This window comes from Triticum urartu, chromosome 5A (genome assembly GCF_056163025.1).
Source record: "Triticum urartu cultivar PI428250 chromosome 5A, HENAU_Tu73, whole genome shotgun sequence".
Taxonomy (NCBI): Eukaryota; Viridiplantae; Streptophyta; class Magnoliopsida; order Poales; family Poaceae; genus Triticum; species Triticum urartu.
Window position 1 is genome coordinate 49,395,320 of NC_141877.1, and position 24,132 is coordinate 49,419,451.

A 24,132-nucleotide genomic window follows, 5' to 3' on the forward strand; every position below is an offset into this window, starting at 1 on the left:
CGGGGAAGGCAGGGCGACGCGGGTTTGAGTCGGCATGGTCAAGCAGGGCGGCACAGGCCTGCAGGGGGTTGCACGAGGGTTTCTTGGGCGCAGGGGTGGATTAAAAAGCTGCCTGGCTCGTTAAGCTTAATGAGCCAAAAAATCATGCTTGGCTCCGTCTTTAAAACTCGTTAAATCCGTGAACACTCGCGAGGCTTCGTTAACAAACTATGATGTATTATGGTCTATGTCATGAGAGTGTGGGTCTAATTCTTACGAAAAAATATGGTGGCTATAACTATAAGGAGAGGTGTGGTTTTTGTCCTTTATAGGTTGGATTGAGTTGATTAGATTGAAAAGATGGGTTGCATACTACAAAAATGTTGTTGCATAAAAAATTACAACTGTTACAGTGATTGGCGAATTTAGGGGCCGTCCATTCACTATAATCAAACGGTGGAGAAATAGGAGTTACGAGAGTAAAATTACATGAAATTACAAATAACTGTGGGACCATTACAAGATTATGGTGGGGCAAATCATTTTTCAAAAGGTTAGATTCGTCCAATTTAGTGTGCAGCGCTGGGAGAAAAGGAAAAAGAAACGTAGCCACGCACGCTTCTTCCCCCTCTGTCGATCCCCTCTCTGCGCCTCCTCCTCTGCAGTGTCGTTGCGCCGCCGCACGCTTCTTCCCCCCCCCTCTCCGCGCCTCCTCCTCTGTCGGTCGCTGCACCGCCGGCTCAGCCGCTTCTCCTGCGCCTTCTCCTCCCCGCTCCTCGCTGAGTAATCGACCAGATCGGCGTCCATGTTCAGCAGCGGCGGCGGCATCTTCAACGGAGGAGGCGGGTGGTCGTGGCAGCGGCATCGTCGGACTCCCGTCGCTGACCTCGGCCTCCCAGAAGAGGTCTTGTCCGCCCATGCCGCCAAGGAGGGGGAGCAGCCGTGCCCGGACGAGGTCGTCCCCAACTCATGCATCTAGTCGTCGACCTTACCAATGTTGCAGTCGCCGCTGCTGGTCGAGGTCGCCCAGGTTGACATCGGCCCCGCCGGACTGCAGGTCATCCTGCCCGACATGGTACGTACGGTCTCTTGCCCCCCCCCCTTTCATCCCCTATGTTGATCCCGACATGTATTGATTTGATTGGGCAGTTCAATTCGATGGTCCAAGCGAGGAAGTGGTTGGATGTGCGATGGCCTAGCGGCGTAGATACACGATAGATTTGTGCTTTGTCGATTGATGCACATGGGGAGCTATGCAGTTACCCTGGAGAGGAATCAAAATTCTTGTAGAATGATATTTGCAGTGTTATTGTTCGTCACGTACAAAGCGCAGGAATCATATTAATAAGTTATACGTCGTTTGTGCCATAATTTGCCATCTTGGATAAGGATTGATAGAAGACAGAAGGACCAAAATCATCTACACTTGCTCACTACTAAGTAGAAATTTGCTACTGCAACCCTTCTGGTTTAGGAAAGTGACAATTTTCAGCAATTGTTTAGCCGTAGGGAAGAACATACAACATATCCCTTTATTCTGCCCATTTGTGTCTGATGGAGCAGTTGTAGGACGTTGTTTTTTCTCTTCGATGTTCTTTTCCAGGTGAAATCCATGGCTGCTTCCGAAAACTTAAAATTTGTAAGCAGACGTTTTATTTGCCAAAAGATGGTTGTTGTTCTGCCACTAGACTGACCATCCAGCTTTTAATTTTAGTGTAATATCAAGATATTGCAATTGAACTCTTCTTAAGGTAATTCTCTGTTTTATCTGAACTCACTAAGATTATTTGCTTTTTCTTTGGTCTTTTGCGCATTTAAATTGCCACAGAAATTTTTGCCAATCTCTTTAATTTTCACGCAAAGCTAAGATGTTTCCCATTTATAATCTAGAGACAAGCATCTTGTCAAAGCTTAGGCTTACAATGGAGACACCATCAGTGGCAATTGCAAAGTTCTGTGCTTGATATGTCAGTATCTTTCTAATCTCCCACCTCACGCGCTGAAATTAAAGGGCAGAGGAGCACACAATGAGCACCCACAAGTAATATATTCTGCCAAATATATACAAGCATGCCTACACAATGCTAGTAATAATTGTTGTGTACAATGGCGCCATACATTGTGGACCAAGGCCAGAACTATGTTTCTTCATCTACATTTTGCACAGATGAGCAATTATCATCTTCTTGCCTTTTTCAGGTATTTGGCAATATTGGCTCTTGGGCTGCCCAATTGATCATTGAAGCTGGTGGCAAGGTGGTCTCCATGAGAGATATCACAGGGGCTGTCAAGAACTCCAATGGCATTGACATAGCCAAGCTGATGAAGCACTCGGCAGAGAACCGCGGGATCAAGGGCTTTGACGGAGGCGACGCCGTCGACCCGACCTTGCTGCTCACGGAAGAGTGCAACGTGCTCATCCCGACAGCTCTGGGAGGAGTTATAAACAAGTAATCTTCTATTTCCTCGTCCCATCTCACTTCATCCAATCTTTATCAGATTACTGCTCAGAAGCTCAGTTAAAGTATCCTCCTGGCTGTTATTTTTTGTGTATCTGAATACAATTTTTGTTAATAAAAAGTCCGTTTGATTTTCTTCTTCTACTAGGGACAATGTTGATGCCATCAAAGCAAAGTACATCATCAAGGCTGTTAACCACCCAACAGACCCCGAGGCCGACGAGGCAAGAACACCAACATTTTGCCACAAAACTAAGCTGCATTTGTTGACACATTCACACATTGACTGACGGCAGAGAAATGTTCATGTTCGTGGTGCAGATTCTGGCAAAGAAGGGCGTGCTGATCCTACCGGACATCATGGCCAACTCCGGCGGAGTGATGGTGAGTTGCTTCGAGTGGGTGCAGAACATCTAGGGGTTCATGTGGGACGAGGAGAGGGTGAACCGGGTGCTCAAGACATACATGACCCGCGCCTCAAACATAGTTCTGAATATTTAGGCAATGTATGGCACTGTAGAAAATGGATAGTAGTTATGTAAAGTATATCTTCGAAAACCAGAATTGGCTCAATTTGGAAGAATGCCTAATTCATATGAATTTCTTGCCCGCTTTGCACGCGTTGCTACATGTGCGTTATCATGCCTCAGCCATAATCATTGTCGACAAATATGGAACAGAAGAAGTATGTCCCTTATTTTAGTCCTCTCTGTTATGTTCGCGTGCACAACCTATTTTGCCAATGAGCAAGTTTAGCATCTGTTTGTTCTTCGATGATCTTATGCTGGTTGCCTGGTTCTCATTGTCGTCCTAGCTGTGTAGTTAGTAAGCAAAACTCTGTTAGAGTAAAGCTAGCTGGGACATCTGTTTCAGTATTGTTACCCAACAGACTTAGGCCTAGATTTATTAGTTGTAAATTCGTTAGCTCCATGTATCGCATTAGTTTTGATGCGAAACACAAGCTGCAATGTACCAACTCTTGTCAACATGTCTATATCAGCATAAAAATGGTACATGGTGTTCCTGATGCTATTCCTTCTTATTTTCTGCAGGAGAGGCTGGCATTTGACAATACGGTTCTGTGTGTGCATTGACTGCTGGTGCTGCAGCCTGAAATTTTTCTTGTGGAGTGGAATGAAGTAATCCATCAAGCTAGCTGCATTATTGATTCTGTTCTTTTTGCTGGCGAGGTAATAATCTCCCACTCAACTCGTGATGTGAGAAATAGTAGTGTAACCATGATATTTACATCATTGCTCATGTGTTCTATATGTTATGATTTTTCTTCCTTAATTACCCTGCCTCAGCCATAATCATCATCCACTTAAACCAGAACTGTATACTTACTAGTGTATGGCGTCGTTAGAATGGGGAGCATGCGTTTGTAAGTAGTCACTTATGGTAGTGTTTTAGATGTAAGGTTACTCCAATGCAGAAAGGTATGGATCAGATGGTGCAAATGATAGAAGTGGAACTTGCAGCTCATTAGCTGGGTTTTTCCTAAAAAGAACCAATAAAAATTCAAGCATTTGGATGGACATAACCATACAAATAATATGCAAAAACATTAGAACATAAGTGTAGTCTTTAATTCAAAGAACATGCTATGAAGATCAATCATTTGGATCTGCCCTTGAAGTGCCTCTCCGTGTAGCCCATTCATGGCTGTACGAATGGGCTGGACACGGTGTTTGATGGTTTGCGCTTGCGTCTTTTTGACTCCACTTGTTTAGCGATAGTCTCTGTGTCAAATTGTTGTTTCACTGGATTATTAGGATGGGGCATTCTTCCTCGGGCGTCCACGCTTACGCTTTGGGGCACCTACTGTGTCTGGTTTGTTTGTAACATCAGGGTTGCTGACAATCGTGACGTCGTCGTCTGCACATTTTCGTTCCTCTGGAATGCTGGCTTCGTACTCGTCCTTCTGTAGAGGAAATAGTGGTGCGTTACATGCAATCATGAAAGGTAGGAACTACGTGACATGAAATGCTAGTTGTGTAGAACTTACCTCTATAGGATTCTTGTATGATTTTTTTTGAAGCTTGTTGCAATCCGAACGCAGCAGGCTTGAACATATTTTCCAGCTGAAAATATGTATTTCTGCCTGAATTAGATAGCGACGCATAGGTTAGGATAGCGGTGAAGCATAGGTAGTGCATGATTGCAAATGTAATTTAGTGTTCGGCAGACCTGTGTGAAATCCTCAGTAATTTTGTCTCCGTCCCATGTCAACATGTATTTGAGTGTGTACGCCCCACAGAAATAACTGTGATGTAAAGTTGAAGTTAAGTATTGTAATGTAGGTGAGGAATCATGTAGCTGCCTATATGTACTCATCCGTCTGTTGTGGTATGTTAGTATAGCAAGTGGTTTTCCACTGGGTAATATTGATGGGTTTAGGCGGTGTTACCAAGCCATCCTGGATCGCTTCATTGATACACGCCTGAATGGACTCCACCTGGTGTATGAGGAGTAATTCAAGGGATTGCATCAGTGCTTTTCAAAAAGTGTCACATGAGGTAAGAGGAAGCAAGAGAGCAAGCTTACCAGTGCAGTTTCATTGGCAATGTCACGATATGCTTGGATGGAGTTTAGGACCTGGATCTCTTCTTTGTCTAAATTAAACACGAGTAATAACCAGTGCATGTTGTGCACATTCATTGGGACACGTACCTGGAGGAAAATTAAAGCGGACTCAATTTAGGGAAAATCAAGATATACAATTAAACAAGTCAGGAAACATGCATACCATTTTGCACCCTACAAATTTCGTTGCTACATTAGCAACATGTGGGCTTTTGCATCCCATTGGAATACCCCCAAATTCGCCTAGCAATCTTCTACTTTCTACGGTGGAAATGAATGATGTAGCATCAGTTGCAACATTGCTAATGTGTGCATATGCATTAATAACCTGCAAAATTTGTCATGTAATATGGCACAATTTAGAATACTTGATGTAGATTGCAGTATACGGGCCGTACGTCATCGACGAAGAATAGTTTGCTAACATTTTGCTTGAGTTGATGAACTGTTAGCACAATGTCTTTGATGTGAACTACCTCAACAAGGTCGTGACTCCCTCGGATGAAAAGTGCAGCCTCCTAGTCTTCATCTGTCAATATGTAATCATTATTGAATACAGGCTTCCGTGGTGGGATGTCTTGGTCCAACTCCTCGTTTTGCACCACAGGTTTTGCACTAGGTGTACCAACAGAAGTCTGTGCTTTCCATGCGTCAAACCCAGGAGTTGATGAAAAGTTGTCATTGCTTGGTTGCTCTTGTTCCTAAAATTAGGAGTTGGTCAATGAACAGAAATTAGCTCATGTTAGCAAGGTTATGGGCCATAGTTATCACCTGTACGTATGCATTGTTCGTCGTTGATTTTTTGTTTGTTTCAACTAGGGATCTTAATTCCTGTAACATGAAATGCATAGAATGAAAATATAGGAAGTTATGGGTAAAATTGATGTTGTAGTATCACTTACATGGAGTTCCCTTTTGAGGTCTCCAACTTCCCTTTTGAGGTCTCCAACTTCGTCCTCCAGCTTGGACAACCTAGGTTGAGTGGCAATTTTACCCCTTATATTTATCACATCCTCGGTCACGGTGATTATTCTTTTATCTAATTTGTGCTCTACTTCTACTACTTATTTGACCAACTTTTTCTCTTGTTCTGCAAATAGATCGTTCTGGGTTTTAAGTATCATGTCCATCTGCATAAAAGAAATGTCAACTCGTTTTGTTAGAAGAAAAATAAGTATGGTTAGGTGTGACCTTTGTTGTGTTATTGAAAAGGATGTGTCTTGGAGCAACTTACTTGTTGGCTACTCATAGTTTGACCTCGTGGTTGTGGTCGATAGATAGCATCTTCATCCGCATGTGTATCTTTGTTGGTATGCTGGTCATTTGTAATGTTAGTTGGCTCCAGACCGCCGATGTTCATGACAACCTTTGAAAAGATATAAAGAATTAGTACTAAGAAATAAATATGGTAAATATAGAAGTCAAGTTTAGAAAGGTACCAATCCATTATATAGGCCTCCTTTATCATAAGCCTCATGTCTTATTTTACATGTGGCTTCATCCCACCGTGCCATCAGCGGACGGGGTATACGAGAATACAAAATCGATCCAGCACGAACATGTTCCCAATACCAAAACTATATGAAATATTAGTTCATCAATGATAGAGAGATATGCATCATATGAATAATAGTTGAATGACAACTACTGTTGTAGCACTTACTTGGAGCAAAGCTAGATTTCCTTGTAGATTGACTTGATCCTTATAATTAAAAGTATTGACGGATGCTATCAAATGGTTCAGTGTGAAACATCCCCAGTTAAAATTGGGAATTCTTGCGACATCTTCAACAAGGACGAAAAATTTGGAGTCGACATAATCTTGTACCGTGGGTGCTAAAATAATGCCAATAGCATACAAAACAAACCGCCTGATGAAATGATCATCTGAAGTTTTGGAGGCTTTAATTTTGTCCTCGAGGTCACTCAGCTTAAGTCTTCCATCTGTTTGATAAGCCCTTAATAGGTTTTCGTCTTTTGGTTTTCCCATTTCCATATATATATATTTTTCCTCTATTGGAAGGTCCATTAATTGATAGACATCCGTTGGAGTTATAGAAATGTCCTTACCAGCAATGTGAATACTCTGCATGTTGTGGATGTAGCTCTTCGCTAGCAGCACCAACATAATACGTCGGAGAGACACTGACTTCATCTTTGTTAGCCCTCCAAGACCAGTTTGAGTGCAGATGGGCTTTAGGTGCTCGTCATCTAATCCATCAATCGTTTGCGCGAACCTTATCGGTGAGCACATAAACCTCATATTTGCATGTTTCACACTGAGTTCGTCCAAAAAAGCCTGAAATACGTGTAAAGGTAAAAGAACTATGTGTTTTCAAAGATTTTAACCTAACTGGGAAAAAAATATACCGGATTGGTTAAGTCTGGTAATTGTGTGTCGGCACAACTTGTAGGAGAACTGGCCATTCCTGGAAAATATGCACAACCAGCTACTGGGTCAAGTCAGAGAATAAACATAAGCTATGGGGTTGTACCATACTGTAATTGTTCCACCTGTTTCTTACAGAGCACAAAATTACTATGATAAACTATTTAATTTAATTACTTCGTTGTTACTACCTCTCCAGAGGTGTACGTTTACCACACAGATTGATCGGTGATTAATGATTACTTCCTAAATTTTCTCTACTGTCGTTAATGTGAACAACACGTGGTATGTATTCTGCCATTTGATATTTATATACAAAGTTTTTGATTATATTGACCTCACTGTTGTCTAAGGGGTGTAAAAATACCAGGTGTTCTAACCGTGATGCGAATAGGTGGATGAAGAGGAAGCAGTACCGTCGTATCGCACAGGCCAGGTGGGTGGTGGCCGCTGGCTCCGATCCCCTGGGTGGCTGGGTGTGGCTAGCGGCTCCGATCGCCCCGGTCAGGAGGGTGGCGTTGGCGTTCGAGCTGACTGCGTGAAGTGTCCATGGAGAGAGTTCGACGCCGGCAACAAGCATAGAGAGGCGGATCACGATGCTATGGACGGAGCAAAATTCAGAGAAAACCCATAAGATCTCATGATGGGTTCATGCACAGAATAAGCGGGATCCATTCTTCGGTTTTAAATCATCTCATATGTTGCCTTAGTTCTAACTGATGACAAGAGCCGGCATTCTCACCTTCAATCCAACGTGTGGATGAAGAACAAGCAGTGACGTCGTATTCCGCAGGCCGGATGGGCGGTCGCCGGCGGCTCCATTCCCGTGGGTGAGGACGGCGGCTCTGTTACAGCTGGTGAACAGGGAGGCAGCGATGGGACTGGCGTTGGAGGAGAAGGTCGCGTGTGAGAAGGCACCTGGAATATGAGTCGAGAATCGACGTTCGAGCCGGCTAGGCCAGTTGGATCGGAGGTTGTTGCAGATAATGGGGGAGGTGGGAGCGGAGTTTGGGAAGGCCGATAGATACGCGCGTGATAAGTGTGACGAGCCAAAAATTGGATGGCGCCTTTAAAATCAGAAAAGGTTGATTGATGAAACACCAATTCTTCTGGCACGTTGTTTTTTTTTCAGAATCTGCCACGTCTGTTTTTGGCTTGCGCCCGGGCTTAGGCGATCTCTTTGGCCAAACTAATTGTGTGTTAACTTCTTTTTTTCTATAGTAGTATGTGTCTCATTCATATATCATAAAAAACAAAGTACAAGTCACGTAAAGACCGACATGACATAAGTGAAAAGATAGCAAAACATCTCTGAGCTTGACACCAACACCTGTCACCTGCCTCCGGCACCACCACATCAGCCATCGAAGAAAAAGAATGATGGTTCACCTCCTCACCCGAGCTCGACGCGGCTCCATCATTGATATGCAGCTTTGCGGACTTTCAAGGTGGCTCACCAAAAGTGAAGGCATTGCCGTTGAACGAATCAGACCGGGGCCTCGTCGGGAAAGGATATGGAGAATTTTTAGAGCATCTACATCCGGATTTGGCAAATCCGGCCCCTCAAACGCCCGCGGACGCATTCGGGCACGCCCGCAGGCGCATCCGGACGGGCCCTCATATTTCCTTCTGTGCATCCACATATCTCAAATCCCGCCCGCGGGCGCATCCGGACGGGCCCTCATATTTCCTTCTGTGCATCCACATATCTCAAATACTGATTCTCAAATCCATGCAAATACATGCACGTCGATCATGCACCACAATGTCGCACGTAAATAACAAATGTTGGTACCCCATGTTGTAGTCCCGGCCATTGACAGGCGTAGTTGCACGACGGTGATTCCCCATTGCAAAGCCTCCTGAACACCGGAGATCATTGAAGCACGTTGATGCCGTTGTGAGAACCGGGCATTCCAAAGAAAGCATGTCAAATCCATAAGTCATGTGATGCCACCGCTTTTAGTATGATGGTGGCCTCGCTGGTGTGACCTTGATACATTACCCGTGGACCTTTGGGGCAGTTTTTCCATTGCCACTACATGCAATCAATTGATTCGAGCATTCCTGGAAACCCCCTTGCCTGTCCAATAGCCAACAACCTCTCCCGTGTCCCGTGCATTTGGTTCTCTGAGATACTCCGGTCCAAAGACCTCAATCACGACACGAGCAAATTTGACAGTAGTCTTGAGGCATGTGCTCTCCCCCATCCTGACGGACTCACCAACGGCGTCTGCAGCAGTACCAAGTACTATGGGTCATCCGGTACGCTGGTATTGTCTATGCAGCACATCATCATACATGCCTCACTTTTGCTACTAGCACAACGCTAGCTTCCGTGTCACACGTCTCACCAATATTTTTTTCCCTTTTCTCTGTCAGCTCTAATTTTGGGTGGATACATATTCTGCTAGTAACCGGCTTGATAAAAAACAAAAAAACATAAAAAGAGAACAAAAAAAATGAGCAAACAAAAAGAAGAAAAAAGAAAACAAGTTGGAAAAAAGTCAAGCCAGCTCGCATCAGTTTTGGGACTGCTTTGTTCTGTTTGACATTCAGGACATTATATTTTGGCTGCTCTGTGATCACCTCTCCATCTATCATAAATATTACCTAACCTTCTCTGATTTGTTGTAAAAGAACTCTGAATCTATAGGAGGGGGCTAATAGCTGGCCACAACAAACTAAAGTAGAGAACCTAGAGGAGTGGGATAATAGCGGCACACAAACAGACACACACATGCATGTGTTCAATTACAACAACCGGAGAAATGACTACATACTCATGATAGCCAATAACTCATCGAACATCATCTTCAACCTCCCATATGTCTTCAACGTATAATGTTTTTACTACATGGTCGGCTGCCATTAAATCTACGATGTTTTTTGTATAGACAAGCACACCCTGCCTTGCTAACATTAGTCTTCTCTACCTTGCTTGAGAATCTAGAACCATAGACTTTTTTCTCTACCTGCTTGATCTTCTTAGTGCGTTTGATCTTCTCAGCAGACCAGCATGTAGCTGCCTGCCACTTCGGGTCACCTGAAGAATATGGAGAAATATTTACAAAAGTTTAAGAAATTGCATAGCGTCGATAGAAAATGTGATGTCGCAATTACAACACCGGATCTCAACTACATATTGCAATCTCATTTTCAGAAAGAAGTATCATCATATACTGCAGAAATTTTATAATTCTGTGAACATATACTGTACATCTCAAAACAGTGGTCCATTTCAAGTTATTAATAAGTAACATGCAGACAGTTTCATTCTTTGCTCGGCCAACCAACAATTGTTTTTATATTAGAAATATATGGAAGCCAACCTAATAATACTACTAAGACAAATATGATACATGAATTGACAACTAACAGTGATGTTATTCAAGCACAGTCATACTTGCAGTAATTAATACTTCATAACAGGACCACAAGCGCAACAGTTTCCTACCACAAAATCCCTTGTATAGAGAGTTGTACCTAACAGTTTGCTGCCATCATCCCATCACTTCCTACACAGCAACAAATATAATTAGTGCACTATATTAATGAGTAAAGCAGACGCAAAATAAAAAAATAGACATTTGACACCTCTTCCAATTTAGTGCATATACGCCGATCATGACCTTCCACCCCACAGTAGCCACATTTCCTCTTTGATCTTTGCTTCTTCATTTTTGCCTGCAACCTTTTCTTCGGTGCACCTCGGCCTTGTACATGCACTGGGTCTAAAACCTTTTCCAAATCTGCACAATCAATTTCCGTCGTCTGTGGCAGCACCGGACCCAACCTAATGCATTCCTCCTGACCACGGCTTGATTCCTTGCTGCCATCTTGTGCATTCAAAACCGTCTTCAGACGCTGATACTCGTCACTGGATTGACATGCCCAGAAACATGCCGCATGACTCAAATTCCGCAACTCACGGTACCTCACAAGGCTTTCTGAATAGTCATACATCTCGCTCTTTCTGGTCGGAGCGAATGTTGACTTCGCACTCATTGTCCACCTCATGGGAACACAACACCTAGGCAGCAGTTCCACTTGACGTATTCCCAAGATGTAGAATATATGAGAGCATGGTGTTCCCAAGCATTCCAGCTTACGACAAGAGCAACTGATCATGTATAAAGAACCTTCCTTCACCTTACAGCGCACTTCAAACTTCTTCTCTCTTCTATCGATCTTAGCGACAACATATGTAGTCAACTCCCATGCGTCTAGTATCTCGCTGATAACATATTTGCTGACGGCATTTATGCTCCATCTGACCAACTCAAACATACAAGGCGTGAAAACCCGGGCAGCATGTTTCTCAAGACTTGAAGCATCCGCATCTGTAAATGGAATGGACTGTAAGGCCACGATGTCTAGGATCGCCTTGTTCAAGCGTCGTCCCGAAAGGCAACGCTCATAGTGCTCTAGCATATCAAACAATGTCATCTTACCCTCAAGATGTGTATGTAGCACCGAGTTGAGGCTCTCACTACGCTGATTGCTGCTCAATCCTAAGAAACAACGCCCCACCAGGTATGGAGCACACCACAGCTTCCTCATCTGATACATCTGATGCAGCCACGACTCCTCACTTGTCACTTCATTCCTTCGTAAGAACTCTATCCATTTTCTCTCATGCTCTTCAATAGAAGACGAGTCATATATGAAAGATCTGAATTCTTCTCTAACCTCGTCGTCATGCAAATGGCGTACAATGTTCTGCTGAATGTGCCATACACATAGCTTGTGGTATGAGTCAGGCCACACCACCCTGATCGCTCTCTGCATTGCAAGGTCCCCGTCGGTGATTACAGATATCGGATGCTTTTGCGACATGGCTTCAGAAAATGTCCGCAACATCCACTCGTACGCCTCATTAGTTTCATGAGAAATGATCCTGCATCCAAAGATAACAGTGCTGCGGTGGTGATTCAACCCAACAAACGGCACAAACGGAAGATTGTACTTATTGGTCCTATATGTGCTATCAAAAACAACAACAACACGGAAAGCCTCGTAATCAAGGCGGGATTGAGTATCGGACCAGAACAATCCCTTCAAATGCCCAGCTTTATCAACCAAGTATTTGAAGAAATAATCTGGGTCTCTTGCCGCGCCATCATGTGACGGATCACCGTCTGAGCATCACCGGCAGCGATTGTTTCCTGCTTGTAGCGATGGCAGAAGTTATAGATGTCCCTCGTCGTGCATCCAACATGGTCATATCCACCGTACTGCATGCACAACACATCCATGATTTTGTGTTTCTTGATTCCAACACTTTCCATCTCTATAATGTCCGCTTTCTTCTCGTCGCCGATTCTTCTGTGGGAACACAGACAGCAAGAAAGGTCTCGTGGGGCCAAAGGATGGTTGTGTTCATCGATGAAATCTTTCAGAAACCACCGCCCTATTTTCGCGACTCTTGCAATGACAAATTTTGCTTTACACCCAACACGAGTGATATTCCGTGGCTTCCTCTCCCTATCTTCTCTCTTCCTCTTCATGTGTTTCTCTTCACGGCAACCTTCACGACTACAGACAAGTTTCCTCAGAATTATCTTCTCGTTCGCTTCATCCCACTCAACATATCCTTTCCTCACACTAAAGCCTTTCTCAAGAGCATACTTGTTATAGAACTCAAAACCCTCTTCCTCGCTATCAAACATCCTGCTAACAATGCCGTCATACTCAGCCATACAGAGTGCACTTACATCGGCCATGACTTCCTGCATATGACATATAAATGATCAACTGGTCTCAATCATGTACTGGATGTAAAGTAATTTCCATGCTCATATATTCCCCTCAAGATAAGAGGTTCGGAATAATTTAAAAAATGTCCAACATCTCATGCCTTTTATGATTATAGTTTTTGTTCATATGAAGAAAGAAAAAGCTGCTGTACAACATCTCATGACTTGTTGATTTTCAGATTCTATATGGTTTTTTGAACATTAATTCAGAAACTTGTTGATTTTTATATAAGTGATTTCAGAACATAGCAAACAAATTCAGAAAGTGCAAAGAGATCAGACCCATTCCACTGTAAACTACACCTACACATATTGGACGAACATATATTGTCAGTTCTCCACAGAAAGAGATTTAGAATTTGGAATACCTGCCCCAACACTATGGTAGTAATTCAGATCAAAGAGATTCAGAAAGAGCGGAGCTAATAGAGCAAATAGATTCAGATTCAGCCGGGGGTTGAGGGAACAGGGAGGAAGAAGGCAGGAGTGGCGGCTACGTGCCTATGGACTGGTCGCCGGCGTTGCTGGTCAGCTTATCGGCAGCAGGAGGCGCTGCTCAGGGCGATGGAACACTAGGACCCCGCGCCAGCGTTGTCTCCGCCAGGACCTCACGGCGGCGCGGGGGGTGGGTGGCGTGGGGTAGCTTCCACCACGGCAAGCCCAGCCAAGGCTTCGCCTAATGGATGTCGCGCCGGCCTGGTCGCCAAGGTCGTCGCTCCTGCGCAACCGTCTAGCCAGATGCGGGGGATTGACCAGCGAATTGACAGAGTTACTAAAAAAACAATCATGCATGACCATAATACCCTTGTTGATTAAATTTAACCTTTTTAGTTAACAAGTTATAATCAACGGTGGAGAATAATTAAGGGAGGAGTTACATCAAATTACAAGATGTAACTCCCCAATCACCGTAAAAGAGATCATAAAAAATATGTGTTGTGTTGTGCTAATGGGCTTAATGAGCTACTCATGAAACCCATTTAGCTTCTTCATTAAGCTCGTTAAATTTAACAAAGGTAAAATTAATGATTGACTATTCATTAAAAAGCGAGTTACGAGCTTAATGATCCCTAACTCCCATGAACTTTTACGCGGTTTTCTGTCTGCCAAATTATACTGAAAGGGGTTTACATGAGCTATTGAAGTGTTGTTTCTTTTTCTTTTGAGAAACTATCGATCTATTTATTTTTCACTTATGAAAGTACAACAAACACCAAAAATAACTAAAATTACAATCAGCTACGTAGAACACCTAGCGACGCCTACAAGCGTTGAAACGAGTCGAAGGTGCGCTGCCGTCATCGCCCCTCCCGTGTCGGAGTCAGGCACAACTTGTTGTAGTAGACAGTCAGGAAGTTGTCATGCTAAGGCCCCATAAGACCAACACACCAGAACAGTAACCACCATAGATAAGAGAAGCGTAGATCGAAAAGATCTAAACTAAAGACACGCTAAGAACGAGAAATAAAGACCTGATCCAAGCACCAAAGGCACTCACCGACCGAAACCCGCGAGATCCGCCGGAGACACACCTCCATGCGTCCTCCGACGGTGCTAGACACACTAACAGGATGGAGGCTAGGCGAGGAGAACCTTGTTCCATCTTTAGGTAGCCGCCGCCGTTTCGTCTACCTGAGCAAGACACAAACCCTACACAACTTGAAAAAACACCTAAAAACGGAACCCTTCCGCGGGCAAAGGCCGGGATGTACCGTGCACCCATGGCCATAAGACCACAGGAGACGTGAGACGTGGCAGATCGGCGCCGCCGCCGACGAAAGGCAGAAACTGTAGTGGTCTTTCCTTGGAGGAGAGACAAAGCGATGGAAGTGCCATTTTTGTCTTAACTGTTCGTGGAGTGTAGTTTTTTTTAGGGATAAGGGAGCAATCGGAGTTGCTCCTATAGAAATATTCTAAATGCCCATGAATTCTCTCGAACCATTTTCGCAAAAAAAAAACTTGAACCAAAAGACCCAAATTCCAGTCCTTACAAACTTTCTAACAATATACTCCCTCTGTTCCTAAATATTTGTCTTTCTAGAAATTTTAAATGATTACTACATACGGATGTATATAGACATATTTTAGAGTATATATTCACTCGTTTTGCTCCGAATGTAGTCACTTGTTCAAACCTCTAAAAAGACAAATATTTAGAAACGGAGGGAGTACAAAATGATATTTCGTCAAAAATTAAATGCGCAAAGCGTGCGATTTTGTCGAATCTATACTACTATTAAACAAGCAAACATATTCATCGCTAAGTGCACCCCATCTAATGCGCACAAAACAAACCGAAACAATTAGAGCCTTAGGTCAGGCCCACTCATATCAATCTAACCGTCAGGATTAACAACTTATCCTCCTTGAGTGTGCGTTTAGCAATTTTAGGCGTCGGACGAAAACTCTGCCACCATCTCTAGCGATTCCAAAAGTCCAAAAAGAAAGGAAACAAAACTTTAAAAAAGGAAACAAATCCCTACAATCACGTAACAGCCAATCTTCTCCCGAACTGCCCCCGGGACAGCCTCACGGGCGCCCTTCGCGTTGGCCCTCCTAGCCTCCCGCATGCCGCCGCCGCAGCCGCTCCATCTTGCACGGGTCGCCGCGCTCCCTCCCCGCAGCCTCCGCCGCTTGCTCCACCAGACGCTTGATGCCCACGCGGTGTTGCTGCATGCGCAAGGGTTCTGCGGTGGAGACGTGGAAGAACGATGACGGGGTGGGGCCGTTTGACGCCGACGAGCACAGTGACGAGAAGGCTCTTCAGACGAGGGTACTTCTCTCCCTCTCACTCTCTATGTTCCTTCTTCCCTCTCTACTCTCCTGTCCCTCTCAAGCTGCAGCAAGGCGTTGCGGTGGTGCCGGCATAAGGGCATGGGCGGCGGCAGGACCAACTGCACCCTCTGCACCCAATCTGTCTTTCTAACCTCTCTGTTCAGTATGTTTGAGTAGAGGATCTAAATCGAGGTCACATGAGCTTGCCGGCAACACCCTCTGTGTATGCTCAATTACGAATCAGTAAAGATATACGTACATACCATTTGATGAAATATGTAAATGGACCTTCTGTGTATGCTCAATTACCTCTTGTATTGAATTTTCTGAAATTTTGGATCGATCAACACGTGATCAGTGACATGGAGAGTTTGTCCGCTCCTGGCACCTTAATGAATCCTGACCAATTCAATATCTTTTTTTATTGGTCATGCCATGTTTTATGCAAAATTTGAAGTAATCATAGATTGATTCTGAGCATAATGCACACAAAATTGTCCTATGTATTCCTTCTCCATCTTACTATTTTGGCTACATCTATTTGTCATTTTTTATTGACGAGTACAAGCCTGCTTAAGTGCTTAGTGAAGATTACATTTAGAGGACAGACTGTTCCCACAAGACTTTTTTAATATCACCATTATATCGCATGCTTCATTGTAGGGGATCCTTTTTTTTCACATTTAATTTGCTACTGGCCACTAGAAACATGGGATCGGTCAAGGAAGAAAAGGTGGAGATGAGGAGGTTGCGGATGAAGTTGATCTTGAAGAGTATGAAGAAGAAGATGCGGCAAGTATCTATCTAATGGTGTGTCTCTTATATAGGGTGAGGATGGTTTCTATGACAAAGCTAGAATGATGCAATGGAGAGGCCGAGGACATGGGGGAAGAGGTTGTGGCTGGGGCCATGCATTACCATGGCGAGAAATGGGACGGTGGGCATCCAATCGACACTCTTCCATCCAATCACAGTGCTGAGCATCTGGTGGTGCCAAAGCCGCCTCCTAGTCTGCAGATGCCATATGGTAGAAGAAGGATAGTAATACCCTATACATGCGCCATGTATACTACATTACTGTTGGTCGATGGCCATGTGAATATGTCTTTTAGCAGCTCATATATGTTCAGGTTCATGTCATCTTTAGTGCTAACAACTTAACAAGAGAATGTGCAGGTTATCAAGGGCAAACGACTAGATTCGGTTTCATGATTAACATTTACAATTGAGCTGGATGCCTTCAGGTTACAACCGAAAACACTTGTATTTATGATCATGCACATATTTAATGCAAAGTTTTTTTTACCATCCACGTGTTCATGTTTTAGATTACAAAAAGAATGATTACCTCAAAGAGCTCCAGGAACACAGTTCTAGAATTTCTAAGAGCACATATTTATTTCTTGGAAGTTATTTATTTCATTGTTTGAATATTTAACCAGAGATACTTTGGCTAAATGCATGTGGTTTCTAATTAAATTAGACTACTTTGTAGTGATCATAAATCAGTGATGCTTCCTTTTTACCATGGGTGAGCAATTGATGTACAATGAGATTTAATTGCTGGGAATAAATAGTATTGTACTATCAACTGCGACAAGATCTATTTGATATCTATATTCTCCCCTTTGTTACTACTGTAATCATATCAATGTGCAAATGAAGCGCAAAGAAGTCCAAGATCTACTAACTTTGTTATCTACCTTGTTTCCGCACTACATGTATCTAAGTGCTTACGGATGCCTTTTGTGAATGAATTTAGGTTTTTTGAGTGAGCAGCTTGATACCTTTTCGGGAATGTATTCGAGTGGGTGAAATACTCCCCACTTGTCCCAAGAGGTCCTGGCGTGGAAGCTTAGCACTCAGTCTATCCTTTACTGAGGCAAAAATAGTTTGAATACGCACACCTTCATATATGTAGCTGGTAATGCATCTTGTCTGGGAAAGGGTATTTATAGTACTTATTAGTATAAAGTAAATTACAAAGTTTGTGGTATTCCAATTAAAAACTTTGTTGTTCCGTGACATGCCACAATCCGATCGTTTGTGCTTGTTATAGGTTTAACTAAGTTTGCATTAGTTCATATGTACATGCCGTGTGCATGATTTGCAATTTGAATCAACAATGATTTTTGCTATTTCACTACATACAATAATTTAGACGATTTTTGTTATTCATGATATGCAATATTTAGATGACCGTCATCTTTAAATAATTTTACGTTAATCTAGACGTGCGTTGCACGTACACGTTTACTAGTTTCTCAGGGCCAAAACAAATCAAATCCCTCCGCTCTCGGTATGTCGACAGAGCAAAAAAAAAAAAAAAATCCATCATCCCCGCGGCGACTTTTCCTCTCCACCGTATCCTCCTCCTCCCCTGTGCCGCCCTGCCCTATCTCAAGCTCCGATCCACCGTGCCCTAGACCTGCCGCCGAACGTGCCCTAGCCACCGCCGGCGCCCCCCGCGCGCGGTCGCCGTCTCCGCCCTACCTCGCCGCGCCCCGCCCCCGTCCCGCCCGCAGCCTTCGTTTCCGAGGTACGTACGAGTACGAGCTTTCTAGGCGTCGATCCGGTGGTTGATTAGTCGATCCCGAACTGACCTCGAGGGATTCCGGGCCTAGATCCGCCTCCGATCTGCTCGGCGGCAGGCGCTGTTGCTGTCGTTGTTGAAGGAGGAGGAGGAGGAGGAGGAGGAGAGGGAGCCCTAGACTCCTAGGGCAAGGCCGAAGCAGATGGGGGCACCGAAGCAGAAGTGGACGGCGGAGGAGGAGGCGGCGCTCAAGGCCGGGATAGGCAAGCACGGGGCCGGGAAATGGCGCACCATACTCAAGGACCCCGAGTTCAGCAACATCCTGCGCTACCGCTCTAACGTTGACCTCAAGGTTCGTTCCTGCGTCCGTTTCCTCGGCTGCCAGACCCTGCGCGCTTTAGCCGCTCCACTAGATTGGAGAGACTCTGATGACTGCTGCATGATTGCAGGACAAGTGGCGGAACATGAATGTCACGGTGAACGCGTCGGGCACTCGCGACAAAGTGAGGACGACGACCACGACGACACCCACGGCTAAGAAGCCGAGGTCTGCTCCGAAGCAGGAAAACCACCCGACGGCGATCACCACCATCACCTCCGACGGCGATGATGACGTCGTCGACGTGAAGCCTATCATAAAGCCTATTGTGACGTTTACTACAGGTTCAGGGAATAAATCGCTATCCAGGTAGGTGCCCTGTTCGATATACTGGTTTGAATGCTTGTTTATTTCCTTTGTTCTACCAGTATCTCGAACAGAAACTTGCAAGGTTTTGACTGCTTTGATGTACCTCTATGGTGCCGTTCCTGCAGGCTAGAAAATATCATACTGGAGGCCGTGAAGACCTTGAATGAGCCTACAGGGTCATACAAAACAGCCGTTGCTAATTACATAGAGGTCTCTATATGCTTCTTCTGTTTATCATGTACTTTATCACAATGAAATGTCAACAACAAACATAATATATGATGCTTTACAAATGCTAAATTTCGTAGTCTTCATGAATAAAACATTGCTTATTTACGTTGCCCATCACTTAATATACTTTTGAATTCAGGCAGTGATGCAGAAAAAAAATTATGTGACAACATAGGCACACAGAAATTATTTCATGATAATCAGTGGCTACAAAATCCCATTCCATTGTGGCAGAGTTCTATCTAATCTAGTTTGTTTTGTAGATTGCTCCGTTCTTAACATATTTTTTCATGTCATGTAGGAACAATACTGGCCACCTGCTGATTTTGATCATGTACTGTCTGCAAAACTGAATGAGTTGACATCATCTGGGAAATTGATGAAGGTAGTAACGTTTCTTTCTACCATAACTCCGTTATTGTAAATTATAAAGAGGTGGGCAAAAAGTGCCCTGATATAAAGTATTAAAGTCACACCTGTTACCGTTGTTGTAGCATATAAATGAAGTCTGATGAAGCTCAATGAACTAGGATGTTTTCATATTATGTCTGGGTTTATCATTATATGGATGACTGTGCTTGATATGTTGTGCTCCCCCCAAATGCATTCACCCTATCAACACGTGTGTGAGCACTCTCTGTTCCAAACATTGTTTGCCTGCTATTGGCATCTACTCCCTCTGTCCCAAAATACTGTGATAGTGTCAAAAACGTTCTTATATTTTGGGACGGACGGTGTACTTATCTATTCTATTATAATTGCTTTCAGTGCCGTAACATGTCTAGTAGGACAGTACTTATCTAGGTAGTAAGATTCAAAATGCCATACTATATTTCAGAAAGGTACTATTATACCTTTTGCTGGATCTCTTTGGTTCCAATGATATCTTTTGTATGCGTATTTTTTTTTTGCCATGGACCACCTGGAAATTGCTGTTATATATATATTTTTAGTTGGAATGTAAGGTCCCTAAAATCATGAACCTGGATAATCTTAATATTTTAGCCTTGAAAATTTGTATGTTCACACCTAGATAGGCTAGGTTACTCTTTTTAAGTGTATAAGCCATCTGCCATGCAGCCCAATACTGAAGTTTATTAGTTTAACAATTTTAGGTGAATCGGAAGTACAGGATAGCCCCTAGCTCGTCCTTTTTAGAAGGGCGAAGCTCCAAAATGCTGCTGCTTGATGATATAAAAAAGGAGCCAACCAAGGTAGAGAAGGTAGAGCGGGATGGCTTTACAGCCCACACCAAATCTCAGGTAGATGCTGAACTTGCACGGATGAGAAACATGAGCGCAGAAGAGGCTGCAGCTGCAGCAGCTCGTGCGGTTGCTGAGGCAGACGCTATCATGGCGGAAGCTGAAGCCGCAATGAGGGAAGCGGAGGCTGCAGAAGCTGATGCTGTAGCTGCACAAGCCTTTGCGGAAGCAGCAATGTTGACATTAAAAAACAGGAGTTCCGCAAAATTGGTAATTGTTTCAAGTACTTAGACTGTATGTTCAACTTTTTTTTTTTCATGTTTTCAGTTGACATTTTGTTTACATCACGCCACTTAAATGCAAGTAAATACATTCACTTTGCTTTAATATGAATTTCTAGCCCCCTCCACAAACAGTCGCATTCATATTCATGAGTAAAACATTGGAACACTTGAACACACATAATCAGAATCACTGCTTTCAAGCAATTTATATAGGAAATGGACACTTTAGAATCGTGAAAAAAAAACATGTTATCTGCTTCAGCAAATCCTGAACGCTTTCATGCTCACATGCAGATCATTCGAGGTTGACACATCTTGTGGGACCTGCTTCAGCGTCCGCTTTCCTCTGACCTTGTTGTGCGCGCGTGCATGCCTGCTGAATTCCAGCGCAAACTAACTGATGCTTTGGTGTTACTGGAGCCATCGAGCTGATGGCAATGCTGATCTGTTATTTTAATCCATGCAAGCTCATCCCAGATTCAAGCAGCGCAAACTTGCTTGGTTTTCTGACTTGCAGCTTGAAGCTAGTTACCTTTCTCCCTCATGCCGGTTTGCCGAGGGATGGAGGAAGACAAACTCATATTTAACTCCCACATTACAGAGACGTAAATGCGATCTGCACGGGCTGTGGGATGATGAGAAGCTGAATAAATACAGATGATGGTCATTCCATCTTTCTGGACCCTTGTTGCTGTCATGGTTTAGGTCACTGCCATGTTGGAATTTTATTCACCATGTGTTGGATTACCTTACCTTCCTTTTGCGGCGAATCTTCCGAATGAACGGTGCCTTTCAGTTTGCCGCTTGTCTGTCTGGTCTGCCCCAGGCCAAGGTATTTGGTACAGAATAATCACAGCGTCTATAGAATTCATTCATGTATTCAGTCTGTATAAGTTTGCCAAGCCAAAATAGTTGGCAACATAACATGTTTTGGCAGGCCGAATTCACCCAATATTTATCTTGGTATTGTACCGGTGCTTGGAAAAAACGCAGTTGTACATTTGGTGATCCAACGTCTACCAATCTTTGATATCGGTGAACTTGGGTGGCATGTGCGTCTTGGTTCAACCCAAAGTTTCTTGGAATTGTACAAAGCGCACACATGCTTTTTCAATCCGTGTGATTGTTTACCAGAGAATCGTTGTTGTTCTCCATGGAATAAAGGAGGAGAAAAATGTTCATCAAATGCGCTGGCTGCTACAGTCAGCTGGACACTGACAGAGGCAACAACCAACTCATTGTACTCTCAGTTCCTGTATATATAGGAGCATATATAGCTTGGATTTTGCAAACAAATGTACGAGCGGCAGAGAAGAAAAGCAAACAAACATATCGGCCGTTCCGTTTGGAATGCATGAATTTCATAGAAACACTACAATCCATTATATATGAACGGCAGGAAAAAGAAAGACACGTTCTATAGAGGCCGCAAACCAAAACATTGGTGGTTATCTCGAAAAAAGAAGATAAAAAAACAAGAGCGATGAAGTGCAAGTGCAACGTATGAAGAGAGAGAGAGAGAGAGAGAGAGAGAGAGAGAGAGAGAGAGAGAGCAGGAAAAAGAAAGACACGTTCTATAGAGGCCGCAAATCAAAACATTGGTGGTCATCTCGAAAGAAGAAGAGAAAAAAAACAAGGGCGATGAAGTGCAAGTGCAACGTATGGAGAGAGAGAGAGAGAGAGAGAGATCTTCTTCAAATGCAATACAGTGCCTCCAATTCTTGAATAAGTTGTACATAATAGGAAAACAACAGCTTACATACTTCATTACTTCTAATCTTTTTGTTTGAACTCACTATGTTAATGTTTTAACAAGCATTAACTAAAAGCTTCATTACTCTGCACTTCTGCAGGCATTGCCGCCTTCATTGTTGTCTCTGTGCTCGTCAGGCTCCTAGGCTGTTGCCTGGAGGTGGATGCTCCAATGTTGGTCTACGAATATGCAGCGAGGGGGAGTCTACATGATGTTCTGTTTGGACTAAGGCGCATAGATATCATACCTGTGCATACGCGCCTCGGAATTGCTGTCGGGTCAGCCGAAGGCCTAGCATACATGCATTCAGCAGTGGAGTGTACGATACGCCATGGCGATGTTAAATCTGCCAATATTCTTCTAGATGATAAATTAATTCCAAAGGTTTCAGACTTTGGAACGACGAGGCTGCTCGCGGGGGGAAAATCTGTGAAGACCGAGCGCGTCGTTGGGGATCTAAATTACATAGATCCAATATACATGGAGCATGGAGTTGTTACACAGAAGAGCGACGTCTACGGTTTCGGGGTTGTTCTCATAGAACTGATCACAAGGAGGCCCGCCATACACGACGACCGAAGGAGCTATGTTGCGAGCTTTGTTCAAGCTTCTCTTGATAAACAAGCAAGGCACTTTTTTGATCAGGCTATTACAAGCGAGGGGGACATTAAGCTCCTGGAAATGGTCGGCGAGGTCGCCGTGGAGTGTCTTAAACCTAATCCAGAAGAACGCCTAGACATGAAACAAGTAGAACAATGCCTCTTCCAAATTATTGGACAGTCCACACAGGAGACAAACTACCAAGGAGATGTTAGTCCCGCACCGGATGATATTCCCTTGCTCAAGGATTGCAAGAATGTGGTAACCACAGGCTAGAACAAGAATACAATTAATTTGCTAATATTCTGAATATTCCATCCATTTATGTAACCGCTTTAGTGTCCTGATAATTTTTACTGGCTATAATTTGTCAAGACATCAAATTATGTACCAGTATTACTGTATTTGAAGTAGAGCAAACGCTGGTTGTGATCTTCGAAACTCAGATGCATACCTTTCATGTTCATCACTACTCAATGATGTATCAAAAGAAAAAGGGAAATTTGTCCATTTAAAGAAGTAGAAATATGTCGTCGAAAAAAGCAGAAGCTTCACAATTTTGCGCATGCCAGTTCCTTTGGTGATGGGAACTATGAAACAGTTGCACCTCTAGTTCTTTGAGTTGTCATTATCTAAAGAAGTGATGAAAAAGTTCTTTGAGTTGTAGTATTAATTACATTCTAGTAACATATTTGATCATAAAGTTTTATCTCAATGATTTCACAACTTGGAACTGGACCGGATTAGTCATCACCTTTTTTTGCTGTTGAGGAATTTCACCACTTCGTCTCCTTTGTGTGATTTTCAATTCATATAACTAGGCCAATGCCCACTCAGCAAGGTAGTCAGAAGCCTACTCTTCTGGTTGTACTCCCTTTGTTCACTTTTCAAAGA

The 24,132-nt window shown here is 43.5% G+C and overlaps 3 protein-coding genes and 1 pseudogene across 6 annotated transcripts; 3 read left to right on the forward strand and 1 right to left on the reverse strand.

Moving 5' to 3' along the window:
• The first annotated feature begins 582 nt into the window (after positions 1-582).
• LOC147967939 (glutamate dehydrogenase 1, mitochondrial-like) lies at positions 583-8,129 on the forward strand. 3 transcript variants are annotated; one of them, XM_087525448.1, is made up of 6 exons: positions 583-1,054; positions 2,179-2,429; positions 2,587-2,662; positions 2,760-2,822; positions 3,491-3,628; positions 7,130-8,129. In XM_087525448.1, the coding sequence occupies exons 1-5, from the start codon at positions 974-976 to the stop codon at positions 3,530-3,532; spliced, it is 513 nt and encodes a 170-aa protein (XP_087381574.1). In that variant the 5' UTR covers positions 583-973; the 3' UTR covers positions 3,533-3,628; positions 7,130-8,129. The 3 variants fall into 3 exon arrangements, with proteins under 3 accessions (XP_087381574.1, XP_087381573.1, XP_087381575.1); XM_087525447.1 differs by having other exon boundaries at positions 7,784-8,129; XM_087525449.1 differs by having other exon boundaries at positions 7,808-8,129.
• A 1,827-nt stretch (positions 8,130-9,956) lies between these two features.
• Positions 9,957-13,151, reverse strand: LOC147967940 (protein FAR1-RELATED SEQUENCE 5-like; annotated as a pseudogene). Its single transcript, XR_015603212.1, has 3 exons — positions 11,011-13,151; positions 10,871-10,931; positions 9,957-10,459 (listed from the first exon to the last, which is right to left on the reverse strand). The product of XR_015603212.1 is annotated as a protein FAR1-RELATED SEQUENCE 5-like (transcript).
• A 5,117-nt stretch (positions 13,152-18,268) lies between these two features.
• LOC125507768 (single myb histone 5-like) lies at positions 18,269-21,925 on the forward strand. Its single transcript, XM_048672260.2, has 7 exons — positions 18,269-18,486; positions 18,572-18,832; positions 18,930-19,168; positions 19,294-19,378; positions 19,701-19,784; positions 20,515-20,871; positions 21,180-21,925. Exons 2-7 carry the CDS (start codon positions 18,683-18,685, stop codon positions 21,192-21,194), a joined length of 930 nt encoding a protein of 309 aa, XP_048528217.2. The 5' UTR covers positions 18,269-18,486; positions 18,572-18,682; the 3' UTR covers positions 21,195-21,925.
• A 771-nt stretch (positions 21,926-22,696) lies between these two features.
• On the forward strand, positions 22,697-23,548 carry LOC147967941 (putative wall-associated receptor kinase-like 16). The gene has a single exon (XM_087522592.1). The coding sequence runs from the start codon at positions 22,810-22,812 to the stop codon at positions 23,512-23,514; it is 705 nt and encodes a 234-aa protein (XP_087378718.1). The 5' UTR covers positions 22,697-22,809; the 3' UTR covers positions 23,515-23,548.
• Positions 23,549-24,132: the final 584 nt, after the last annotated feature.

What these genes read in the sequence shown, in the direction of transcription:
- LOC147967939 (XM_087525448.1), top strand. Translation starts at nt 974, where the DNA reads ATGTTGCAGTCGCCGCTGCTGGTCGAGGTCGCCCAGGTTGACATCGGC. An exon ending in CTGGGAGGAGTTATAAACAA is followed by an intron (nt 2,430 to 2,586) that starts GTAATCTTCTAT and finishes TTCTTCTACTAG; the next exon opens with GGACAATGTTGATGCCATCA. An exon ending in CAGACCCCGAGGCCGACGAG is followed by an intron (nt 2,663 to 2,759) that starts GCAAGAACACCA and finishes TTCGTGGTGCAG; the next exon opens with ATTCTGGCAAAGAAGGGCGT.
- LOC125507768 (XM_048672260.2), top strand. Translation starts at nt 18,683, where the DNA reads ATGGGGGCACCGAAGCAGAAGTGGACGGCGGAGGAGGAGGCGGCGCTC. An exon ending in GGGAATAAATCGCTATCCAG is followed by an intron (nt 19,169 to 19,293) that starts GTAGGTGCCCTG and finishes CCGTTCCTGCAG; the next exon opens with GCTAGAAAATATCATACTGG. An exon ending in CCGTTGCTAATTACATAGAG is followed by an intron (nt 19,379 to 19,700) that starts GTCTCTATATGC and finishes CATGTCATGTAG; the next exon opens with GAACAATACTGGCCACCTGC.
- LOC147967941 (XM_087522592.1), top strand. Translation starts at nt 22,810, where the DNA reads ATGTTGGTCTACGAATATGCAGCGAGGGGGAGTCTACATGATGTTCTG.